The 21,217-nt window shown below is 31.6% G+C and overlaps 2 protein-coding genes across 2 annotated transcripts; one reads left to right on the plus strand and one right to left on the minus strand.

Annotated features, from left to right (window-relative positions):
• Window positions 1-9,152: 9,152 nt before the first annotated feature.
• Window positions 9,153-10,571, minus strand: LOC129315272 (probable BOI-related E3 ubiquitin-protein ligase 2). The gene is given in 4 exon segments (XM_054958865.1): window positions 9,153-9,782; window positions 9,870-10,033; window positions 10,036-10,235; window positions 10,318-10,571. Coding segments are annotated over 4 exon segments (906 nt in total). The 5' UTR covers window positions 10,374-10,571; the 3' UTR covers window positions 9,153-9,296.
• Window positions 10,572-19,422: 8,851 nt separating this feature from the next.
• LOC129316116 (protein CYSTEINE-RICH TRANSMEMBRANE MODULE 9-like) lies at window positions 19,423-20,574 on the plus strand. Its single transcript, XM_054960386.1, has 3 exons — window positions 19,423-19,764; window positions 19,934-20,120; window positions 20,269-20,574. Exons 1-3 carry the CDS (start codon window positions 19,740-19,742, stop codon window positions 20,318-20,320), a joined length of 264 nt encoding a protein of 87 aa, XP_054816361.1. The 5' UTR covers window positions 19,423-19,739; the 3' UTR covers window positions 20,321-20,574.
• The last annotated feature ends 643 nt before the right edge of the window (window positions 20,575-21,217 follow it).

The raw sequence follows: 21,217 nt of genomic DNA on the forward strand, positions 1-21,217 counted from the left end.
ATTTCTCCCATTTTTTCCCTGAGTTATCAGTTATATACGTCATGGCATATTACATTAAACTTACATGGGACTAGGTACCAGGAAAGCTTGTGTTTCTCTTTAGGTCCCCGAGATTAACACGCACAAATAAAGCTGCATAAGTAGATTAGTTAATCACGTTGAAATTTCGAAAGGCTAAGTTTCAAATCCATCATCACGTACACACTGCGCACACCCCGCCCGCCCATCAAGACATGGACACTCAACCCCATGACTCTCTCTCTCTCTCTCTCTCTCTCTCTCTCTCTCTCTCTCTCTCTCTCTCTCTCTCTCGCGTATGGAGTAGATGTTTAAAAGATAGTGAAGCTCGTGATCCCTAGAGTTTGCCTTAATTACAGATTCAGTTCTTAAATTTTAATTTCGATCTATCAGCTTTCTAAAATTTCAAAAACTCACATGTTATTACGTAAATTTTATTTTTTTGGCCAACATGTTATTTCGTAATTAGTCGTTATAGTTTGAAAGAAAAATAATACCACCTTGGAAAACATCGGATTAGCAGCATAACAATGTAAATCGTGCGTATTAATGTGAGGTAGAATAATCGTGTTGAGGCATTATCGTCGTCTCCAATCGTCACCAGTTGCTTCTCCATCAGTGTCTTCTTTTCTGCAAGTGTTTTCCCCCCTTTTTTTGGTAAATATCTTTGCTGTTAGGTTTTTTTTCTTTTTTTTTTTTTATCATTATGCATCTTCTCCTTTCCTTTTCCTTTGAATTGGAAGATATGAGGCAAATTTGCGATGCCAAATCGTTAACTTAGTTAAATTTGAAGGACTTTATTGATAAAAATTACAGAGCTAAGGAAACTTTTAATCTTCCAAACTTATTTCAGTTATCAATTTAGTCCTTAAGTTTAATTTTATCAATTTAATTTTTTATTTTTTTGAAATTATCATGTAAGTCCTTTAAATTTTAAAATACAAACTAACTCTCAAAATAATCTAACATGTAAAGTATATCGATAACTTACTACACACATGTAATTAAATGAGATTTGTTCTCATATTTTTTAAATTTTAAAGTCAATTTTTTTAATTAAATAATTTTTTTTATTGATCTACATGAATACCATCAATGTTTTATTATTAGTGCCACTAAATTTTAACATTGTAACTTTTTTTAAACAGTAAAGATCAAATCGATAATCAAAATAAATTTAAAAATTATATTAATAAAAATTAAATTTAAAGGATTAAATTAATTATTGAGATAAATTTAAAAAAAAGTTACATTGTCCCAAAATTAAATCTAAGATATCAAGTTAATAATAAAATAAAAGTTGAGCGCCAAAATTTTATTTAATGCCGTGTTTAGGAAGAAATATTTATTGGCCAAATGAAAGGAATAACTTGGAAGGATATACAGAGAAGGTGGAAGAGGAAGAGGAAAGGTCATGTGACCCCACATGAAAAGGACGTGGGATATATATACATGGAGAGAGAGGGGGGGGGGGGGGTAATATGGACATTATACAGTAGTGATTCAGAAGTCTCAATCTTAAAAGGAGGATCGACATTGAGAGATATAAAAGCATTGTGGGATGGTGGGTTAGTGTTTGTTTGCTTTTCCCTTTGCCTGTAACTTTCATTTTCCACTCTCTCTCCCCCTCTCCCCCCTTCTTCTTTTACTTCTCAACTAGTTTCCCATATTTTTTACCAGATTTTTCAACTTCTTTTATATATATATATATACACACACATATATATATATATATAAGAAGAGATCTTAATTAATGCGAATTGAAGTTTAATTTCAAAAAATAAAAAATTAGGCAATACATCAATCAAGGTGTTCCTTCATAAGACGTAGCCGTTTAAAAAATTGGCACTTAAATTTCTCTGCGACAAGCCCTATTATCAATGAATAATACATTACTTTCAAGAAAGTTAGCCCTTTTCTTTAATCAACAGATTATGTCTAATTAACTTTTAGTATTAATATTAATCTTAATTAATTGATCAAATGTTACACCATCGCCATCAATCCAATTCGATGATGTTTCCTGAGAGGGACCCACACTCATAAACGTGGATGCACTAAATAAGGGATTGTGCTCCATTTGTCTAATCCAATTGTCCTTCTCAATAACAGTGCAATTCAAGTACAATCCTAAATTTTCTGTTCAATTCAAGCATAATTGTGTTTCACCTTATTTATTTATTAAAAATAAAAATATTTGGATTTGAATATAATTATTAAACTCGGCCCAACATTTTTATTTCATGTATAGTGTAATTTATAGATTATATTTTTATTACACACAGTTATATTTAAAAAAACATAAATTTTTTGTTTCTTAATTTTTTTAATTATATTATGTACAATCAATATGTGATTGTGAAAAATTTGAAATCGTCCATTTGAGAATAGGATCAAAGGTCATTGTTTGTAGCCACCGCGAGGGGTCCATGGAAGGCTTCAAAACGCTTTTAAGTAATAACCTAACTTGTGGTGCTAAGCGTTGAAAACAAATCCAAGAACCTTTTTTAATTTCACCAACTTCTTCATGCTAAGAAGGAAATATATTATTTTATCCCAAAAATTTAATCTTTTCTTCGCTTAATTTTTTTAATATTTTTTTATGAGATCCTCATCAGCATTATATTAATGGCTTAATCACTATAGTCACTCAAGCCAATATATTCGTACATAATTATTGCACATGCTTGTCGATATATTATACCATATCCCCAAACTTGTCTAGATCCTTTCTTCATCTTCTTCTTTGGCTACTGATTGAGCATTGGTTTTCTAAGGCAATGATAAGACAAGCACATGACATAGTGTGACAAAGACCTATCAGTTTCAAGTACAAATAATGCAAGTTGGAAAATCCTAAAGAAAACACAAAAAATTTAAAATAAAATAAAAATGTCACAAATGGAGACTATGACGTATGGCGCTACAAGATTCCTGATGGGCCTCCCAATGTTTCTGATATGCTTAAATGAATGAAGACAAATTCAGTAAAATCAGTCAATTTTCTGTAACTTGCCAATTCAAAACTGTTCGACTAAACTGATTTAAAAAAAAATAAAAAACAAAAGAAACCTACTGAAAAAAAATTGTCATGTCACTATCCTTATTTATTTATTAAATGTGACACCTATCCAAGCTACATGTCAATGTCTATAGTAATATTTATTCGGTTTGTGTTTATGAGCATCACGAGAAGGGAGGAGAAATGTCCCACTGAGAGACCAAATTCCCCACGTAAAATTAATATAAAATAGAAAATTATAGATCATGCAATGGAATATGTCGTCATATTCTATTGACAAATATTTAAAAAATGGTCATTTTCTTTGTTAATTGGTGCTGAGCATGTAGAGGGGTCACAAGCAAATGCTTCCAACAATTATAATTTCAGTTATATATTATATATGTAGTCAAATCCCAGAAAAAAAATATGGGGATGTCCATGAATTATCTGAGGGAACAACAGATTTTATGTTAAATTATAGGAAAAAAAAAATTCTCATTGTGCTAACAATTCAACGGTCTTTAGAGAATGCAAGCTAAAGTGGAAAAGGACGCAAACCAAATTCAAAGGCAAAATTTAATTTATTTTATCTTCTTTAGAAAAAGAAAGATATTTCAGCATCGGAGATCATGTTCACTGGTCCTCGAAGAACCATTATATATGTGTTTGAATTTAGAGGCCTAAAATAATTGTAGAAAAAGAGAAAAGGCCTGTGAATGTTTATTTATAAAAAAAAAACATATATACCAAAGATAATCATTTTCTCCAATTAACAAAAATCACCCACTTTTGGGAAGATTCCTAGGAACAAACATATCCTTAGGGTATTTTATTTATTTATTTATTTTTAGATGGTCAGATGAAAAAGTCTAACTCCACTAGGTCATAGTACTGCATGTCATGAATTCGAGGTTGTATATTAAATATTAATATGCTCCAAATTAATGTGATTATCCCATTACGCTTTTGAGAGAAATAAGTTTCAAATAATTAAATGTATCACAGACACCAAAAGTTCTGAAAATGAAATTAGACATGTCAAATGTGTCACGAAAGTTGTTTAGTAAATCTCGGGCTTTGTAGTTAAAAAAATTGTGATTATTGCAATTTGATTGAATATATCTTATGCTTAAATTTTTAAATAATAAATTAATTCAAATAATGAAAAGCATCATATAAAAATATGGTTTCTCGCAATGCTTTCTTGTCATTATATTTCTAAGAAAAATAGAGTATACAGAAGAACAGAGATGGCTTCCATTGTAATTTTATTAAAAAAATATAAGATATTTTTAACTAAATCACACCCTCGATAAAATAATTACTTACTTTCAAATTAACCCTAACTTTTATATTTATCTTTATTAAATGCTTTACAATAAATATAAAATCATTATCAATGGATATACTTAAAAAAAAAGTAATGATTACATATCAAAAAATTAAATTTTTTTATATTTTTTAATATCTAACTCTTCAAAAAATATCTTATATTTTTTAACAGAATGAGTACATGTTTGTTAAAAAAAAGGTTATATATTTTGTGGCAATAAGCTTATAAAAATTTTATATAATTTTTTGTTAGTTTTATATAATTATCTAATACTCAATACTATTTAATCGAGTATTTTCGAGTCGACCTAAGCTGATAATTTATTATTATAATTGAAAGAATAGGACGCTAACAAAATTATCCAAATTTTACCTCTATCTCCATTATTATTATTATTATTTTTTATAAAATATCCTTCACAAATTTATATAAAATAGTCCTTCTCTTTTACTCGAAAGAATGATACATCTTGAAAGAATGTGAAGGTTAGGACAGTTCATGATAGATTAAAATATATAAAATATTTTTAATTTTTTAAGGTATAATAATTTTTTAAAATATTTTTATTAAAATTTATTTTATATTTATTTGAAGGTGAAATATCTTATTAAATAAAAATAAATATTAAAATATATAATTAATTTAAAAATAATAATTATTTTTATTAAAAATGAAATTTAATTAAAAATATTTATAATTTAAAAGGAGGGAGTAATTAAATGTGAATAAGAAAAGGAGGATTGATGAGAGATGGGGCGAAGACTAGTAGTAGTGAGAGGAAAATAAAGAAGAATTAGGGGGGGGGGGCAGAGGTGGATGACTGATGGGGAATCAGATTCACGTGTGATGGGGAGATGCTGGTCATAAAGGGACAAAATGGAGCTGATGTGGGGCTCCGGGCCCACACTTGGCCCAAAAGATCCCATTCCCCTCTCATTTAATGCCCTCCCTTGGTACCCTACCCCTCTAGGGTCCCCCTCTCCCCCTCGCCTTCTTGCGACTTTGTCCATCATTTTCCATTCACTCACCGCTGCTACTATTTTTAATTTTTAAGACATTAATAATTATTTTCATTTCTTACAAATTTTTTACATTTTTAATTATACCATTATTAAATATTTTAGGTAAGTTTCTTAAAAATTATAATTAAAATTTCAATACATCATTATTTTAAAAAATAAATAAAGTAAAAATATAATTGAAAATTAATTATAATAATTATCTAACATCTTATATTTTGAATTAAATACATAATACTTATAGAAACGCCTGAATATTTATTTACAAGCTATTCTCAATGTTGTCATTGAAATAAACAAATCTCATTATTTTTCATTCTCTTTATCTGGAAATCACCGATTCAACCTTTAATGGAGGAGAATATTTTATAAAATAATTTTCCCTATTTTTTATTATATATACGCGAATCAAATTTTAACAATTTAATTTTATCTATTTGTTAATTATTTAATGCAATAATAATTTTACCATATATTAAATATAATTAAATATTAAATGTCTAAATTTTACTATCCCTACCTAAATGGGTTCTAACACGAAAGCCTTTACAAAATTAAATTTATATTATATCACTTGAACTTTGATTTAAATTTATACATAATTTTTAAATTAATTCACCAGAATGTTACACCTCGTATACATAATTTTTTAAGAAAAAGCTGGAAAAGAAAAAAAAACAGACGAGATTCTAGAAATGTACTACTAGTAAATGTGAATTGAAAAAGAATGAAATCCAGGTGTGAAGCTACAAATAAATTCCAACGGAGCCGTAAAACTCACATTCAATTAATTGAAGGTCATCACATTCACACTAAGATTATACGTCATGGCACAGTCACATAAAGTTCATTGCAAATAGTATAAATAGTGTCACCCATTTACAAAGAGAAAAGAAAAGTGGTCGGAAATGATTTGCCTGATCTCTCAGTCGCCGAATTGCTTTTTTAAAATTTAGGGATACTATTCAAAGCGTGAGATCAGTACATATTCTGTGAGGATTATATTAATGAACGAACTAATTCAAATTCATATGGCATCTAATTCTAAACAAGTAAATACCAAATAAAGCTCTGCCAACAATATTTTGTTAGTTTATTTAATTTCCATTCAGCTAACATGATAATAATAATTAGGCATAATAGCCACGTAAGATTATTGATTTTGATTGTTTTCTTATTAATTTAGACCATGTTAGTTAACTACTAAATGTAAAAATTGACACATCACTTTTATTCATGAACCTATTTTCAAAAAATCTGAACGTAAGTTAATTAAATTTATTGTTGCTCGCTTAGATTATGAATTTTACGCATAAAAAATATAATAAAATAAATTTGTTAGACAGTGTTCTTTATTCGTAACTAGTTTCCCGAGCAAGCCCTTTTGTTTTGGGGGTGGATACACGATTGATTTGGAAATTCACGAAACAAATTAAAGTTGTTTAAAAGAGAAGGGACATTGATTACAAGTCAATCGCACTCTTTAAGAAACATAACGCCCTCGCTCCACACACCATCGCTTCTCACGAGAAAGAAAAGAAAAAAGAAAAAGAAAGGTCGTGCAGTTCAGATTTAACGTTATTACTGGTATGCTTTTCTCGAACCATTATAAAAATCATATTTAATTAATTTATAAATAATTTTCATTAAAATATTTAATTTAAAAAATGTTTACATATTTTTATGTATACCTTCATTAAATACCCTATATAATTAATAATCTTGATAACAGTAATTAAAATCCCAATGCAAATTTTTTAAAAAAATAATAATAAATGAAATCTAAATAAATTTATAAAAACAAATATAAAAGTTATATAGTGTCCTGTATTTTAAATCAGGCAAAATTTTTAAAAAAATGCTTTATATGGTGATTTAGAAGGAGTATTATGCCTTTTTTTTTTCCTAGTTAATGAATCCATTAATTTATTGGAAACGGGAAGATAACGTTTAATTAATTGGAAAAATCATGCGCCGTGCATGCACGAGACTAATCAGTAATTACTATCCTTTCCATGACACTGAATCCTCTCATTAATGCAGTTTATCACAGCAGATATTCAAATTAACCTCATCATAAATTACCTGAATTAACTAATGTGAAGCGATATATGGGGCGTTAAGATATGGCTAGATTTGTTCGTCGATCCACCTTAAATTACAACCCAAAAAAAAAAATATCGTGATATTTAATTAACTCATATTTTCCTCGATGACAGATAAACCAAAATTTTACTAAATGAATAAATAAATTAACAAATCTGAATTAGTCAGTAGTAATCGCGAAAACGGAGCTTTCTTGTTTTCTTTAACTTGCATTCCAAACAAAACGAAAGGTTGGTCGTCAAGAATCACGCCCATCTTCGATAAGCACCAAAATCAAATCACCTTGCGCTATTATTAGTTACGTATTAGTTTCACCAATTGATGATCAATTAATATTTACTAGATATATGTGCATTAATATCAATTTTTTATTTCACGCAGCGACCTGATCAACGATCATTGACCGGAAATTTACCAGGGCATGGATTAAGATTACACTTGAAACGCAAATGATCTCGAAGAGTGAAACCGTAAAGAATTGACCACTCACGTGCACCTCACATGCATGCAACAGCAACACAATCTCGTTTCGACTTCCACGTATATTATTATTGTTCTGTCAGAAACCAAACAGGCAAACATTACAGAGCGGTAAAAAAATGGTCCGTAAAAAGACAAAAAAAATTATTTTATTTTACCACCAAAAGAAGCATCGTCAGGAACGGGCCTGTCTTTGCCAATTTTAACCGCGTGCCGTGATATCTCAACTGCTACCTGCATCTTTTTTGTAACATACATTCACGACACCCCGTACCATTGCCTCGATTCACCCCAGCTCATTTCTTCTTGTTTTTTTTTTTTTAAGATTTATAGATTTTAGAAAATAAAATTTATACAAGCCAAGTAAAGAACGCCGTCGTTTTCGGCACTCAATATACGCTGCTCATCAACCGTACCAGTGTGCCTGACTTTTTCTGCGCTTTTGTTTGGATCTTCCAAGAAAGCTAATATTTTAATTAAATAAATTCTTGTTAATTTTTTTTAAAACTAATTGGAGATTTTTGGCCCCGGATGGGGGGCTTGAAACCACCGGTCATCGTGTCGGTTTGTGCTTTGGCTTTTGGTCTAAAGGCTAAGCTCTGAAGTCGACGACGACGCATAAATGAGGAGAGAGAAGAAAGGGATGGGGAAATGGCCGTTGCAGGCACTCTTCCGCAACAGCGACATTTGCGCGCGTCCTACGTGTCAGCTTTTCTCTCACACCTGTCCCTTTCCGCCTATACCCGTTGACTCCACGCGTACTCTCCCTCCGCGTATTCTTCACGCTCCTCCTTTCTTATCACCTTTTCGTACCTTGTTTAGGCGAGAGAGTACTACAACTAGTTGTCGGGTAGACGCCCCCGGGCCCCACCCCCCAACACCCACGCAATTTTTGCCGCCCCATGCGCCCGTACCAAATCCACCACCTTATCCATAATCATCACTCACCCATCGCCCGGAAACCATAACACAACGAAACTATCAAAATTTAACCAAAGATTAGTAAAATAAAAACCAAAGACTATATAGATGGAAGAAAAGATGGAAGAGATTTTCTTTCTATTTTTTCCTTGGCTGTTTCCAAATGGGTTTTCATTCACTGTTTGATTTGTAGGTAACAATTGGTGTAGCAAATTTCAGGACATGTTGACATGGACACTTGCATTTTTGAAGGATTTACAGACGGGACAAGTATGAAGCGTAGACCCACAAACAGTACAGAGGCAGAGGTGCCTGCACGGCAAGATCAGCACGCACGATTCCTCTTTCCCACAGTTCCTGCACAATCTTCTGCTCTTACTGCCACCACCACTTGTGCCACCCTCATCCCTATCCTTCACGCGGCGCACCCGGTTACTACCGTGCGCCAACACCCATCCATCGTTGCCTGCTTTGTTTCGATTTGGTTGTTATTCGCGTCATCGTCTTCCTCGCCGGCTCCGCCACCGGTGCTGCCGCAGCATGATTGAGCGTCGTCGAGAAGAGGTGCTGGTCCTGCGGGGGCGACGGTGGCGTCATCGTTGTCGTCCTCGTCGGCGGCGGCGCGTGTACGGTCGTCCTTGACTTGTGCTAGTACTTGCTCGAGGTTTGTGCGGAGGGCATTGGCGGTGGCTTCGTTGGTCTGTGCCAAATCCCGCCATATTTGGTTTTCAACGCACAGGGACTTGACTCGCTCTTCCAGAGCCCAGTTCAGTTTGCCCATCTTGTCTATCTCTTCCTCCTTCGCCTTCAGCCTCTTCATCATCCCAATCTCGATTGCCTCTATTATCCTCCTCGCCTGCCTCTTGCGCTTCTCCTCTAATTCCATCCTCACCTTCTCCATCTGTACCGGAAACGCATCAGAATCGTACATTGAAAAAACAAGTCCACCTGTAATATATTTTAATTATTTTCCGATTAAAAAACTCACATGCTGGGAAATGAGGCGGTCGATGTCAAGTTGCTGTTGATGAATCTGGAGAGAAATGTCTTCGCCAAGAAACGAGAAGAAGCCACAATTCTTGTGAGCCTGAGAAGAGGCCGGGTAGGAGGGAAGAGGGTAATTGATTGAATCCCTTGATCGCTTTCTTGTACAGGGACGCTATAGGTGAGACCGCTTTCGGATTTCATGGCGGTTTTCTGAGGAACGGAATCAACGATCAAAGAATTGTAAGCGGCTGCCGCCTGGAGAGGCGTATCCGTGGCAGTAGTGGTACCGGATAGTGGCAAAACGGAGGAGTAACCCATATGGGCATTGAAGGGATTAACATTTGCTTCAATGGGATTCAACATCTCCCTGGAAATTTCAAGCAAATCAACTCCAAACGGATACGAAGAAGATAAAAAGGAGGAGAGAAACTAGAAAAGACGTTACGTACCGATTGGCAGTGAGTTGAGGAGGGAAGACATGGAGATGGTGAGCTTCAACGGCCATGAAAGGAGGATGAGAATTGAGGTTTCTCTCTGCGGGTACTATTCTTGCGGTTTCGCTTCTTGTCTTGGGTTGTCTATAATTCTTCTTCTATGCGTTTTTTGGAGTGTGGTTCTTATTTAAGAGTCTGGGTTGTGGGGGGGAGAGAGAGCGCAGAGAGGAATGAACCAAATGGCATGCCACTGAGGTGGCGAAACTTGCTATATGGTGGGGTTTATTTAGGGCTGTCTCGGTAAACTAAACACTGCCTCAAATCTATTTTCTTTAAAAAATATTAAAAAAACTAACCTTTAAATAATTAAATATACTGAGCCAGAGAGATTCCCACCTTACTTTTATTTCCGTAACCCACTGGCCGCACAGATTTGATCATGCCGTAATTCCCGCTAGCTTTCAGGGGCATTTCCGTCCCAACAATCGCCCATGTCGTAACCGTACGTTACCTTTTTCGTTTTTTGTTTTTTTACCCCCTAACGTCCCAGTAAATAATAAAAATTTAGCTTTTTTTTATTTTAAAAAAATCTGCCACGGAAGTCGTAGTATCTGTAACTGTAAGCAAAGCATGGCTAGCTTGAGTCCAAGACGACACCTATTTTCTCTCACACTTTGCTGTTCTTTTTGGCGCCTCCGGTCCAAGAGCAGCGTGATGGCGGTGGATCCCACCTGGGGAAACACGTGTGTGATAGGGCTGTGGGGAACAACAGTGGTAGTACGCACGCCCAGCTAATGCAGGTGGGCACGTGCGACCTGCCAGCGTGGAGTGGGGGAGAACCTCTTGTGGGACCCGTGAGGTTGGGGGTTATTGACTGTGGGCCCGGCCCAATGTGCCCCTTGTCCTTTTGATTCGCAAGTCTTTCTTGCTTTTGAGGAACAGGTTGAGTCATGCTCGTGGCGTGAGGAAACGTTGCTTGTGCCATTAACCCAAAAAACAAAAAAAGGTAAAGAAAAAAAAGAGGGAGGGAAAGAGACGTTGCTTGCGGCTCCAACTGTTCCCTGCCACGTGTCAGTCACTTCTCCTAATCGGACGAGTTGTTTGCTGGTCGACACCCCTTACCCTGCGGCACGCCCTTAAGAAGATCTCAGCCGTCAGATCGTAACTAGATATTTTATTTAATATCCTTTTACTGCAAGATTATTAATTTATAAATTAATGATTAATGAAATAAGTTATTTGTTTCTTTTCAAGTAGGTTTAGGATCATGAAACTTCCATTCTTCAACAACTCTCGTCTCAATCGGCAGCAAATTGAACTGTTCTACCTGAATCATTCAAAATATCACACTCTTATAATTTTCTAATTTACTTTTTATCCTTTTAAAAAAAATTCACATGACACTTGTGACCACGTCTCATCAACGTCAAATAAAATATTAAAAGTTAAGGGTGTTTATATAGTTTAATTTTGATAATTGAGAAATATGTACTGTTTTCTATTTGCCCTGTTATAATTATATTATGTGTTTTATCATAAACTAAAATTCTTAAATGCCTTAATTCATAATAGTTTTCAATGGGGCGAAAGTCCAACCTTGCACATATAATTAGGGAGCGTACAGAGGAGGTGCATGGAATATGTGCGCAAAATGTGAGATAATTCAAAGGATGGATGGCTTGTCTGTAAAACAGAGAAGTGGACGACTTAATAATTAAAAGACACGTTTTTATTATAAAAAAGGTCATACTCATATCTTACGGACTTACACATTTTTAGGCCAAGTGAATTGATTCTAGTTCATTTCGATTGTTTGGTAAACATAGTTCAAAATCTTACCCTATATGACAAACCAAATTCAAACAAACTTGTTACATGTGAAATAGAAACCGGTAAACAGTAATTACCCTTAAAGTGTGTCAAAGTATAATTTGAATAATTTAAAATACAACATTGCAGTAATATTAATAGTAATATTAATTTAATTTGTGCCTAAGAACCGCTAAATCCTCCGAGATAAAAAGCATAATTAATAAATGGTAATCAATGACTAATAGAATGAAACTTATCCCTACAAGCTCCCCCACCCCTTTGAACAGATGAAGCATTATTTGCTTTTGTATGTGTGTGTGTTTTGTAAAGTGGGATTTAATGACAGGCACAGATGTTGTTGGAGACAATTGAAGAAAGGCCTTAAGTAGGTACTTAAAATAGATGGACATTATGATCACAACCAGACGGAGATGTAGCTTTCATGAAAAGTTAGTTGATTTCATATGCTTTCATGATTTTTTTATTTTTATTTTTTATTATTGATATGGGAGGCACAAGGACACAGGCAGCAACACTGCAATTATATTTCAATTTACTGCACACTCCACTGTGACAATTTTTTAAAAAATTAAAAAGGAAAAAAAAAAAACGGAGACAGTGAGATGTTGCTTGCATGCATCAACTTTGTTTTTTCTTTTTTCTTTTTTCTTTTTGTCTGGCTGATTACTTCACCAGCACTTTATATTTGTTCTTACACATGGAATTTTATTACACATTGTTGTAGCTTGCTTTAAGGAGGCAAAATGACAAACGCTTGAGTCACTTGATTATGACGATTAATCATGGGTCAAATATTTAAATTCCACCTATATATAATTGGATTTGATCTATCACAACATATATTTTGTATCCAACTAAAGATATTTTTTCAAGGAAAAAAAATCATCCCAATGGGTCATGCTCAAAATTTTAACTTCACGCATATATGTCGCACAAAGAAGTTTATCTCTTATTTCGTGTATAAAGAATTAGGTTTTGCCAAATTTAGTTCTAAATTTTGCCGATTATGAATTTAATGTCAAGGGTTACTCGGTTCTGAGAAAGAGAATTATTTAATGTTAAATATATTATTTTGGCAAATCATAAGGACAGTGAAGACAGTGCACAAAAAAATTATTTCTCAATGTGTTAACTAAACCATGCATAAAAAAAATATCATAGCGCTCTGTGTGCACGAAATTAAGATGGCAGTGCCAGCTAATTAATGATTCTTCTCCTTGTATATTGCTTTTTTCATGCTAATTAATTAAAAAGAAATGCACCGTTGAAGGACGCTTCATGGTATCATATCCACACACACACACACAACTAAAATATTATTATTGTGATGCAAATGAATACTTGACTAATAAGTTATTGTTGCCATTATTATATATACTTGGGGATCTTATTAGCATGGACATGTTAGTACTATATTTAATTATTACCATTAATTTCCATGATTTGGAAAAGGAAATTAAACTACATAATCTATTCAGGTATGGCCCTGTGCATTGATTAATTATATATATATATATAGGAGAACATTGAAAACCAATTTATTCAGGCAAGTATATATTTGAGAATTGAGAGAGGGTTAAAGTTAAATCATGAAGTATCTTTTTAAAAAGAGAGAACAATTAACAGAAGCAGTCAATGGAAAGATGAGTAGATGAGAAGTTGCAAGATTGATCCCACACAACCTCTCTTCCAACTTTTTTCATATTTCCTTTTCATTCTACCTCCATGATTGATAATATTCTAGCTACTTTAATTTAAACAATAAATTTGATGCAAATGCAAAGAAATATCTTCAGCATTAACTTCACTAGCATTTTTTTTAATCTATAATTATATTAATGTCAATTTCAAAATTAAATGACGAAGTTGATGCTAATTTTAGCGATCAAATTGGAACTTCAAGACATTGCTTAATTTGTGTTAAAATGAAAATAAAGTAAAGGAAAAAAAAATTAGTGAAAGAGGTGAATATATATGGAGGGAATATTATTAGTGGGAGAGAATTAGTATATCAGGGGGATCGTGTGTATTTGTGCTTTGTCCCACTTTTAAGGGCAAACCTTTTGCACCTTGACTTAGTGCATATAGTTTCTTTATATATCCTTTCCTCTCTTTTTCTCCATTTCAACTTAAAGCTAAAGTCCTTACTGTTATTGTTATTATTCATTATTCGTTCCACATATCTCTGAGTCTTTGATTTTATGCATTTTGAGTTTCTAGATCTTTCCACCATTTTTCTTTTTTTTTGCATGAAGCATCCGATATTTTAAGTTTGCCTCATGTTGAGTTGATAATTTAGATGATTTTAACGAGGCTTATACTAATTTGGATGAAACTAGGATGGGATTCTTCAAAATTATCAATATTATCACATTTCCAGAGCTCCAATTCAAGATTAAACCAGTACAAAAGAAAATTATCAATATTATCACATTTCCAGAGCATCAAAATATGTAATATAATATCCTTTTCTCTCTCTCTCTCTCTCTGTTTCTCTTTTCACGAGAATCTCTTTCATTTCACCACCACCTCCAGAATACAAGCACATACAACCAACCCTTTGAATATTTCAATCCTCTTTTTTCTTTCTCTGTCTATCCGTGTCAGAGAGTGAGAGAGAGACGTTGATAAATGATGAAGAATGAGGTTCTTTCTTCTTCTTCTTGTTGCTGCTGAACAGTGCCTTTCCTTTTTAGCTGTGTGACAGAGAGCTATCATTTTTTCTTTATTGGAAACATACCTTACTTCGTGTGCTTAGGATACTTCAAAACCCTACCTTTGTACATTACTTTTAAATATACACATTCCCAACCAAATAAACAATGATAAATAAATTTGACCGTTAGGTTTCAACAAGTGACTGCATGAAATATTGCATTCATTTGGTGGACCCTCAGGAATAAAGAAAGCCACGCACTGCATGATTCCTTTTTTCTCATAATAGTAATATTTCTATCGCATTACAGCATATATTTAATTTTACAGATATTCATATTTATAGCATTAGGTTGGACGAGCTTCAGTATCTTGATGACCTTTGTCTGTGAAATTTCAGCATCAGAGAGTTGCATCTCAATTATGGCGAAAGGGAAAGTGCAGGTTTTGGGAATTGTGAGCACTTAAATGTGGTCAATGCGAAATTTTGATAATAAATAAATATCTCTCCCGTGAAAAATACATTTACTCCCCTTTTCGTGCCAGTCTGGAGAACTGAACATACCTGCTCATCCCTCTATATAAAATATTTTTAATTAAATTATATAAATTATAATCATCTAATTAAACATATAATAATATTTTAATTTTATCTTAATTATTATAAATGAAAATAAATTTTTTAAAGTAAATTAATGAGAGTATTTTTTTCTCTTTCCAATTTAATAAAAATATAATGATCTATTCATTAAAAAAAATACTAACAACTCCTTATATTTAGGAAAAAAAAATTTTAAAAGACTTCTTATGCATAGGAACAGAAGAAGTATAGTAATACTATTATATTCCCTCTCTCTCTCTCTCTCTATATATATATATATATATTAGTTGTGTGCACAATCTTAAATAATTCTACATGTACTTCCTCCATTTACAAATATAAAACATTTTTAATCGAATCTCATCATTTAATAAAATAGTTACTTACTTTTAAACTAACTCTATTATAAAATTATTCATCAATAGGGACAAATTTAAAAAAAGATAATAATTACATCTTAAAAAATTTAAAATACTTTATATTTTTAAACAACTCCTCAAAAAATGCATTACATTTTTTAATAGAGAGAATATCAAATATTTCCTTTGTCTCAAATTATAAAATATTTTTAGACAAATTTTACATATCAATAAACCTTATTAAATGCACTTAACAACCTTATTTTTAAAATAAAATATAAACTTTCAAAAATATCATTTAATAATCTTAAATCTATACTTGATTTATTAAATAGATAGAGAAAAAGAAAATATTAAAATAAACATATTTAATAAAACCTTAATATTTTTAATGTATTTTATATTTTGAAACGGAAAATTTTTTTAAAAATATCTTAATATGGAAGAAGTATTTTAAAAAATTTAAAAATTTTAAGTATAATAAAAATTAACTTATTTTTTTTAGTTGACCTACTCTTTTTGATAATTAACATCCATACTTTTTCATGAATAATTACTCAACATAGGTAAAAATAAAAAGGTAATTTTAAAACTATAAAACGTTTTACATTTTGAGCCAACAATAATTTGCTAAAAAAGATCTTGCATTATTGATTGGAAAAGGTTTATATATGTATATATTATATAAAACTAGAAAAACTACACACACACTTTGTAGTTTCTTGAAGTAATCAGGTTAAGTGGAAGTTACCACATATCTGACCTTAAAAAAAAAAAAAGAAGGGAAACTGATAATTAAGTTTTAAAAGAGCATATTAATGACAGTTAAATTTTATATATATATATATATATATATATTTTAAGTTACAAGTATCAGTTCAAATAATTTTAAATTTAATAGTTTTAATTATAAATAATATATTTAAATTCTAAATATAACTATGAGTTTGTGATCAATATTCTCAATTGTAACTATATGTAAATCAATATTTATAATTTATTTTAAAATTTTTTAAATAAAAACTTAACTGTCATTAAGCCTTTCTTCAGACATTTCATTATTATTCTCCATTAAAAAAATATGTAAATGCAATATGGAAGATGTTTTGAAGTTTCTAGAAGTAATCATATGTTTAGTCGTTACATTTGTGAGGGCTTTTCAAATTATACCTCATGTCCGAGGTTAAAAAAAAAGTGTGCATATAATAGATCAATAATATGCAATAATATATCTTTATCTTCTATATGGATAAAATTGAATGACAACAAAGACATTAATCTTCTTCGACAAATTTAACATATTTCCATTCCATGCGCATTAACATGTTTATTCTTCCCACACTTGGAAATGTTCTTTAATTAATGAATATTATAAACTCTAAACTATTATATAAATAGCATTTTAAATTTTAAACTCTTAAAATCTATAAAAATTCTTTTTAATTTTTAAATTTTGAACACCTAAAAATCCGGAGTCAATGATTATTATTTTTTTGCTGCTTAAATGTCTATTTATTATTTATTGATGAGAAGACCACTTATATGTTATATATATATATATATATATATATTCAATCAAGGCAACAAAAGAGACTGCCATCTTTTTTAAAACTAATTAATTTATTTTCTGAAAATTTATGTGATTTTTTTAAAAATGCATTCCCATTAAAATATGCATACAACTGAAACTAATAATAAAAGGAAGATGCTCACTAGATTGTCAAATTTTTAGGTGAATGCATATAATTTATCAAAAAATAACTAGATAAATATAGAAAATACACTGACGGATTTTTCAGTCAACTCACACTACATACGTTAATGTGTCAATTTATGATTAGAATGTGACAATTAAGTCCCAAATTATTGAATTAATAACAGTTAAGTTCACAATATTTTTTTTAAAAGTTAAAAATATCAATCTAAATAATTTAAATTCAAGAGTTTTATTGTAAATAATTATTTAAGTTTCAGCTGTAAATTTTAAATTTTAACAAGAATTTTTATTTGTAATAGTTTTAATTGATATTTACAATTTATTTTTTTTAAAAAATTGTTAGTGACCTCACTGTCATTAATTCAATTTTTTGAGAATTAACTATTATTCTCCCTTTACTATTATCATAACTAATTCCTTTGTTTGACTAAAAAATTTCTCCATTTACTAAATTTAAGATTTTCGGTTTACAGTGGGATGTTGGCAGTTTATAGGATCAGATAACAGGTTAAAAGAACTTGTTAATTACCTTCGATGGGTTTAGGCTTACAGTTACTTTGTTTTTTTAATGTTCCTACAGGCCGAGGCCCAAATTACAGTTTGGGTTTTGTTTTGGCCCATTCATACAACACAATGTCATTATGATGACATTTTTTTTTATGAGTTGGGTGTCTTAGTGAAAAATATAATGATATAATTATTAATAATGTACTTCCATTATGATGGAAAGTTGGATACCATTACATTACATATTTAATTCTTAATCATAATCTGAATTAGAGAAAGCAGTAAAAACCGATTGATTACTAATGGAAACAGGACCAATATAATTCTAGGATGCATTATAATGCTACTCTTTTTATTAAAAAATGAAAAGTATTTTTACTTAAATTTTACCTCCAATAATGTAATTACTTATTTTAAAACTAACACAATCTTTTTATTTTTATCCTTCTTTAATAAGGTGTTTTACTTTAAAATAAATATAAAGTGATTTATTTATTAGGAGTACTTTTGGAAAAAAAATTGTAGTGATTATCCTTTTTAATATTAAAAATGTCTCATATTTTTGAATAAAGGGTGTGTGTGTGTGTGAGAGATAGAGAGATTATATATATACAATACCGTATGATTTAATGACGATGTAAGTATAATGTTTTCTAATTATATGAGCGTCACAATTACTTTGCGAAGTTAAAAAAAACAGTTTTTTTGGTTGAAAGCCATTAATTTGTCAAAAGCTAAAACCATTTTGTCAATAACACCATTTGATGTAGTTGAAATTAAAAGCCCCTTGTTTCTTTTCATAATGTGGCGGGAACACCATTAAATGGAAAGTATTCCTGTAAAATAATAATAATAATTATAGGAAATAACGGGAAAATAGTTGAGGTTATAAAATCGGTCCTATAATTGGACTAGAGCTAGCGAGTAGATATATATTACCTAAAACATTAACAGAATAAGAAGTATCCAAATGAAGAAAAGGCCTACGCCGATTGGTTGGTTGATTGTCTGTTTTATAATTGAAAGGAACTGGAGGAAGTATGTAGGATTAGGATATACCATGTCTCAAAACCAGAAGCCTCACGGAATGTCCACAGAGAACAAGCCAGAAATGAAAGCCACGATGGCGTATGGTTCTTTAAATGTTTTCACATCAATATTCAACCACTACACTTGATTGTATTTGGTTTAGAGTTTTATCTGTTTCAGAATTTTTAAACATTGAGTACAAAGGATTTCAAATTCTTATCACTTGCAGAATTAGAATAATGAAAATTTTCTACCTGCTACACCATAGAACCAGGATTCAGTGAAATTTGACATACATATACCATGTTCTCGGCCAAACATGTCGTGAATTTTGATAAAACAAATCAAACACAAATATATCAATCATATTTCTTGAGCAAACAAATCCTATGATTCCACTGAGAGATGCTTGAAAGTAGCTCATTGCTTTACCAAACACCACCTAAATCAGTGATGGTTTTTGACCCTGTTGTGTACACACACGTTTGATTAGATCAGGTTCACATATTTGATCTTTTTCTGTTGTTTCCTTCTCCACCGCAACCTCAAATTCGCTTTGCAACCTCAAATTCTTCGCCCAATATCCGTGTGGGACCTTTCATTGAAATTAACTACGAAGATATTGCAAGCTAAGCAATTCTTCACCTCTTCGTTTTCATCTCCATTAAGTACTATATATATAATTACCCCTCTCTCTTCTCTTTCTTGGTCCACTGCATAACTGCTAACAGATACTATGAGTCAACACAATCAAGTTTCAGGTTCTTGCAAAGTTATCATTCAGCTTAATTAGTTTCTTCCTGTATACACACTTTATTTGATATCATGAATTATTGTTATTATTATGCAGATAGAATTGTTTTGTTGAGATAGAGCGATTAATTATATAGATGTAAGATTGACACATAATGACACTGTGCGTGCGTGCAGAGGCTTGTCCTCCATCAATACCAGTGATGGCTTATCCTCCACCGGGTCAGGCTTATCCCCAGCACCAAACAGGTCCTTATGAAGCACCAGCACCACCAGTTGGATATCCCACCATGAAAGGTGATCAAGATTATTCATCACAGATCGCAGAGACCAAAAGTAGGGGTGAAGGTTTCTGGAAAGGATGGTGAGATTCTCTCTCTTCGCCCTCTCAAAAGATCTATCCCTCTATATAACAGAGAATTAATCCGACTTGTTGTAGACTATATATATAGATAGATAGATATATAAACTGGTGTGTTTTGTTTGATCATTTACGTTGTTTTGCTGTGTAGTGTTGCTGCGCTATGCTGCTGCTGGGTACTGGAATTTTGCTGTGGATGTTAATTAATATTATTGAGAGTTCATGGCTATATATTAGCTTATGTGAAAGCATGATAAACTTTTTTCCTTTTTCATTTTAATTGCTGTATGCTTGTATGGGAGTTAATTAAGAGATTAAAGTAGAACGAAATAACGTTTTCTCATAAACTACAATCTGTTTGGTTAAATGTGGATGTCTTCTCTTTGAGAGAGACATCTTGAATATGCATGACTCGCTGTTGTTATTATGAATCAATAATCAATAAGCATGTTAATCATATTGGAAGAAGTAGTGTGCTTCGATTTTATTCAGGTCATCAGTAGAACCTGATTTTAGTTAATTATTGCATGATGTTTGATTCCGGAATCAACAAATTAAAGTCTATATACTTGAAATACCAAACTTAAAGGAGAGTAACTTTTATCAGACTAAATAAATTATTAATTCACTTTAATTATATATAAAATATGGTGATTATGTGCTAAATTCTTAACAATTAGACTAACTTTTTTATTATCTTATATTTCTAACCTTTTGGGTTTTATATCATTCTATTTTGTACTCGTTTGGGTAATTAATCAAGTTTCAATGCAAATTTGGTTTAGTTTAATATGAATACGCCCAGTTATTATCCTAATTAACATGACATTTTATTTATAGATAAACGTATGAAAGGGTTTAGACATGTAGTTTAGTTCTGGCATCACTATCTCATCTACCATAAAAGTCTGGCTTCACAGATTCCCTTTGATTATTGATAGTCATTGTTTGCTTGATTGTGTAGAAATGTCAAAGCACATGCGCTAATTTTAATAGTTGTGATAAGAGAATAAAGCTTGTGTGGTGAACTTTGATAGCAATTGTCAGGATGAGAAATTTGAGAGGTTTTCAGACCCAATGGTGAATTTTGGGGCGAGGAA

Source organism: Prosopis cineraria, unplaced genomic scaffold (genome assembly GCF_029017545.1).
Source record: "Prosopis cineraria cultivar Desert tree isolate PC_DT_omini unplaced genomic scaffold, ASM2901754v1 PC7, whole genome shotgun sequence".
NCBI lineage: Eukaryota > Viridiplantae > Streptophyta > Magnoliopsida > Fabales > Fabaceae > Prosopis > Prosopis cineraria.

Bases quoted from the DNA above. Each gene is read 5' to 3' on its own strand.
- LOC129316116 (XM_054960386.1), top strand. From the start codon at position 19,740: ATGAGTCAACACAATCAAGTTTCAG. The intron at 19,765-19,933 runs GTTCTTGCAAAG...GCGTGCGTGCAG, and splicing joins TCAACACAATCAAGTTTCAG to AGGCTTGTCCTCCATCAATA. The intron at 20,121-20,268 runs GTGAGATTCTCT...TTTGCTGTGTAG, and splicing joins GAAGGTTTCTGGAAAGGATG to TGTTGCTGCGCTATGCTGCT.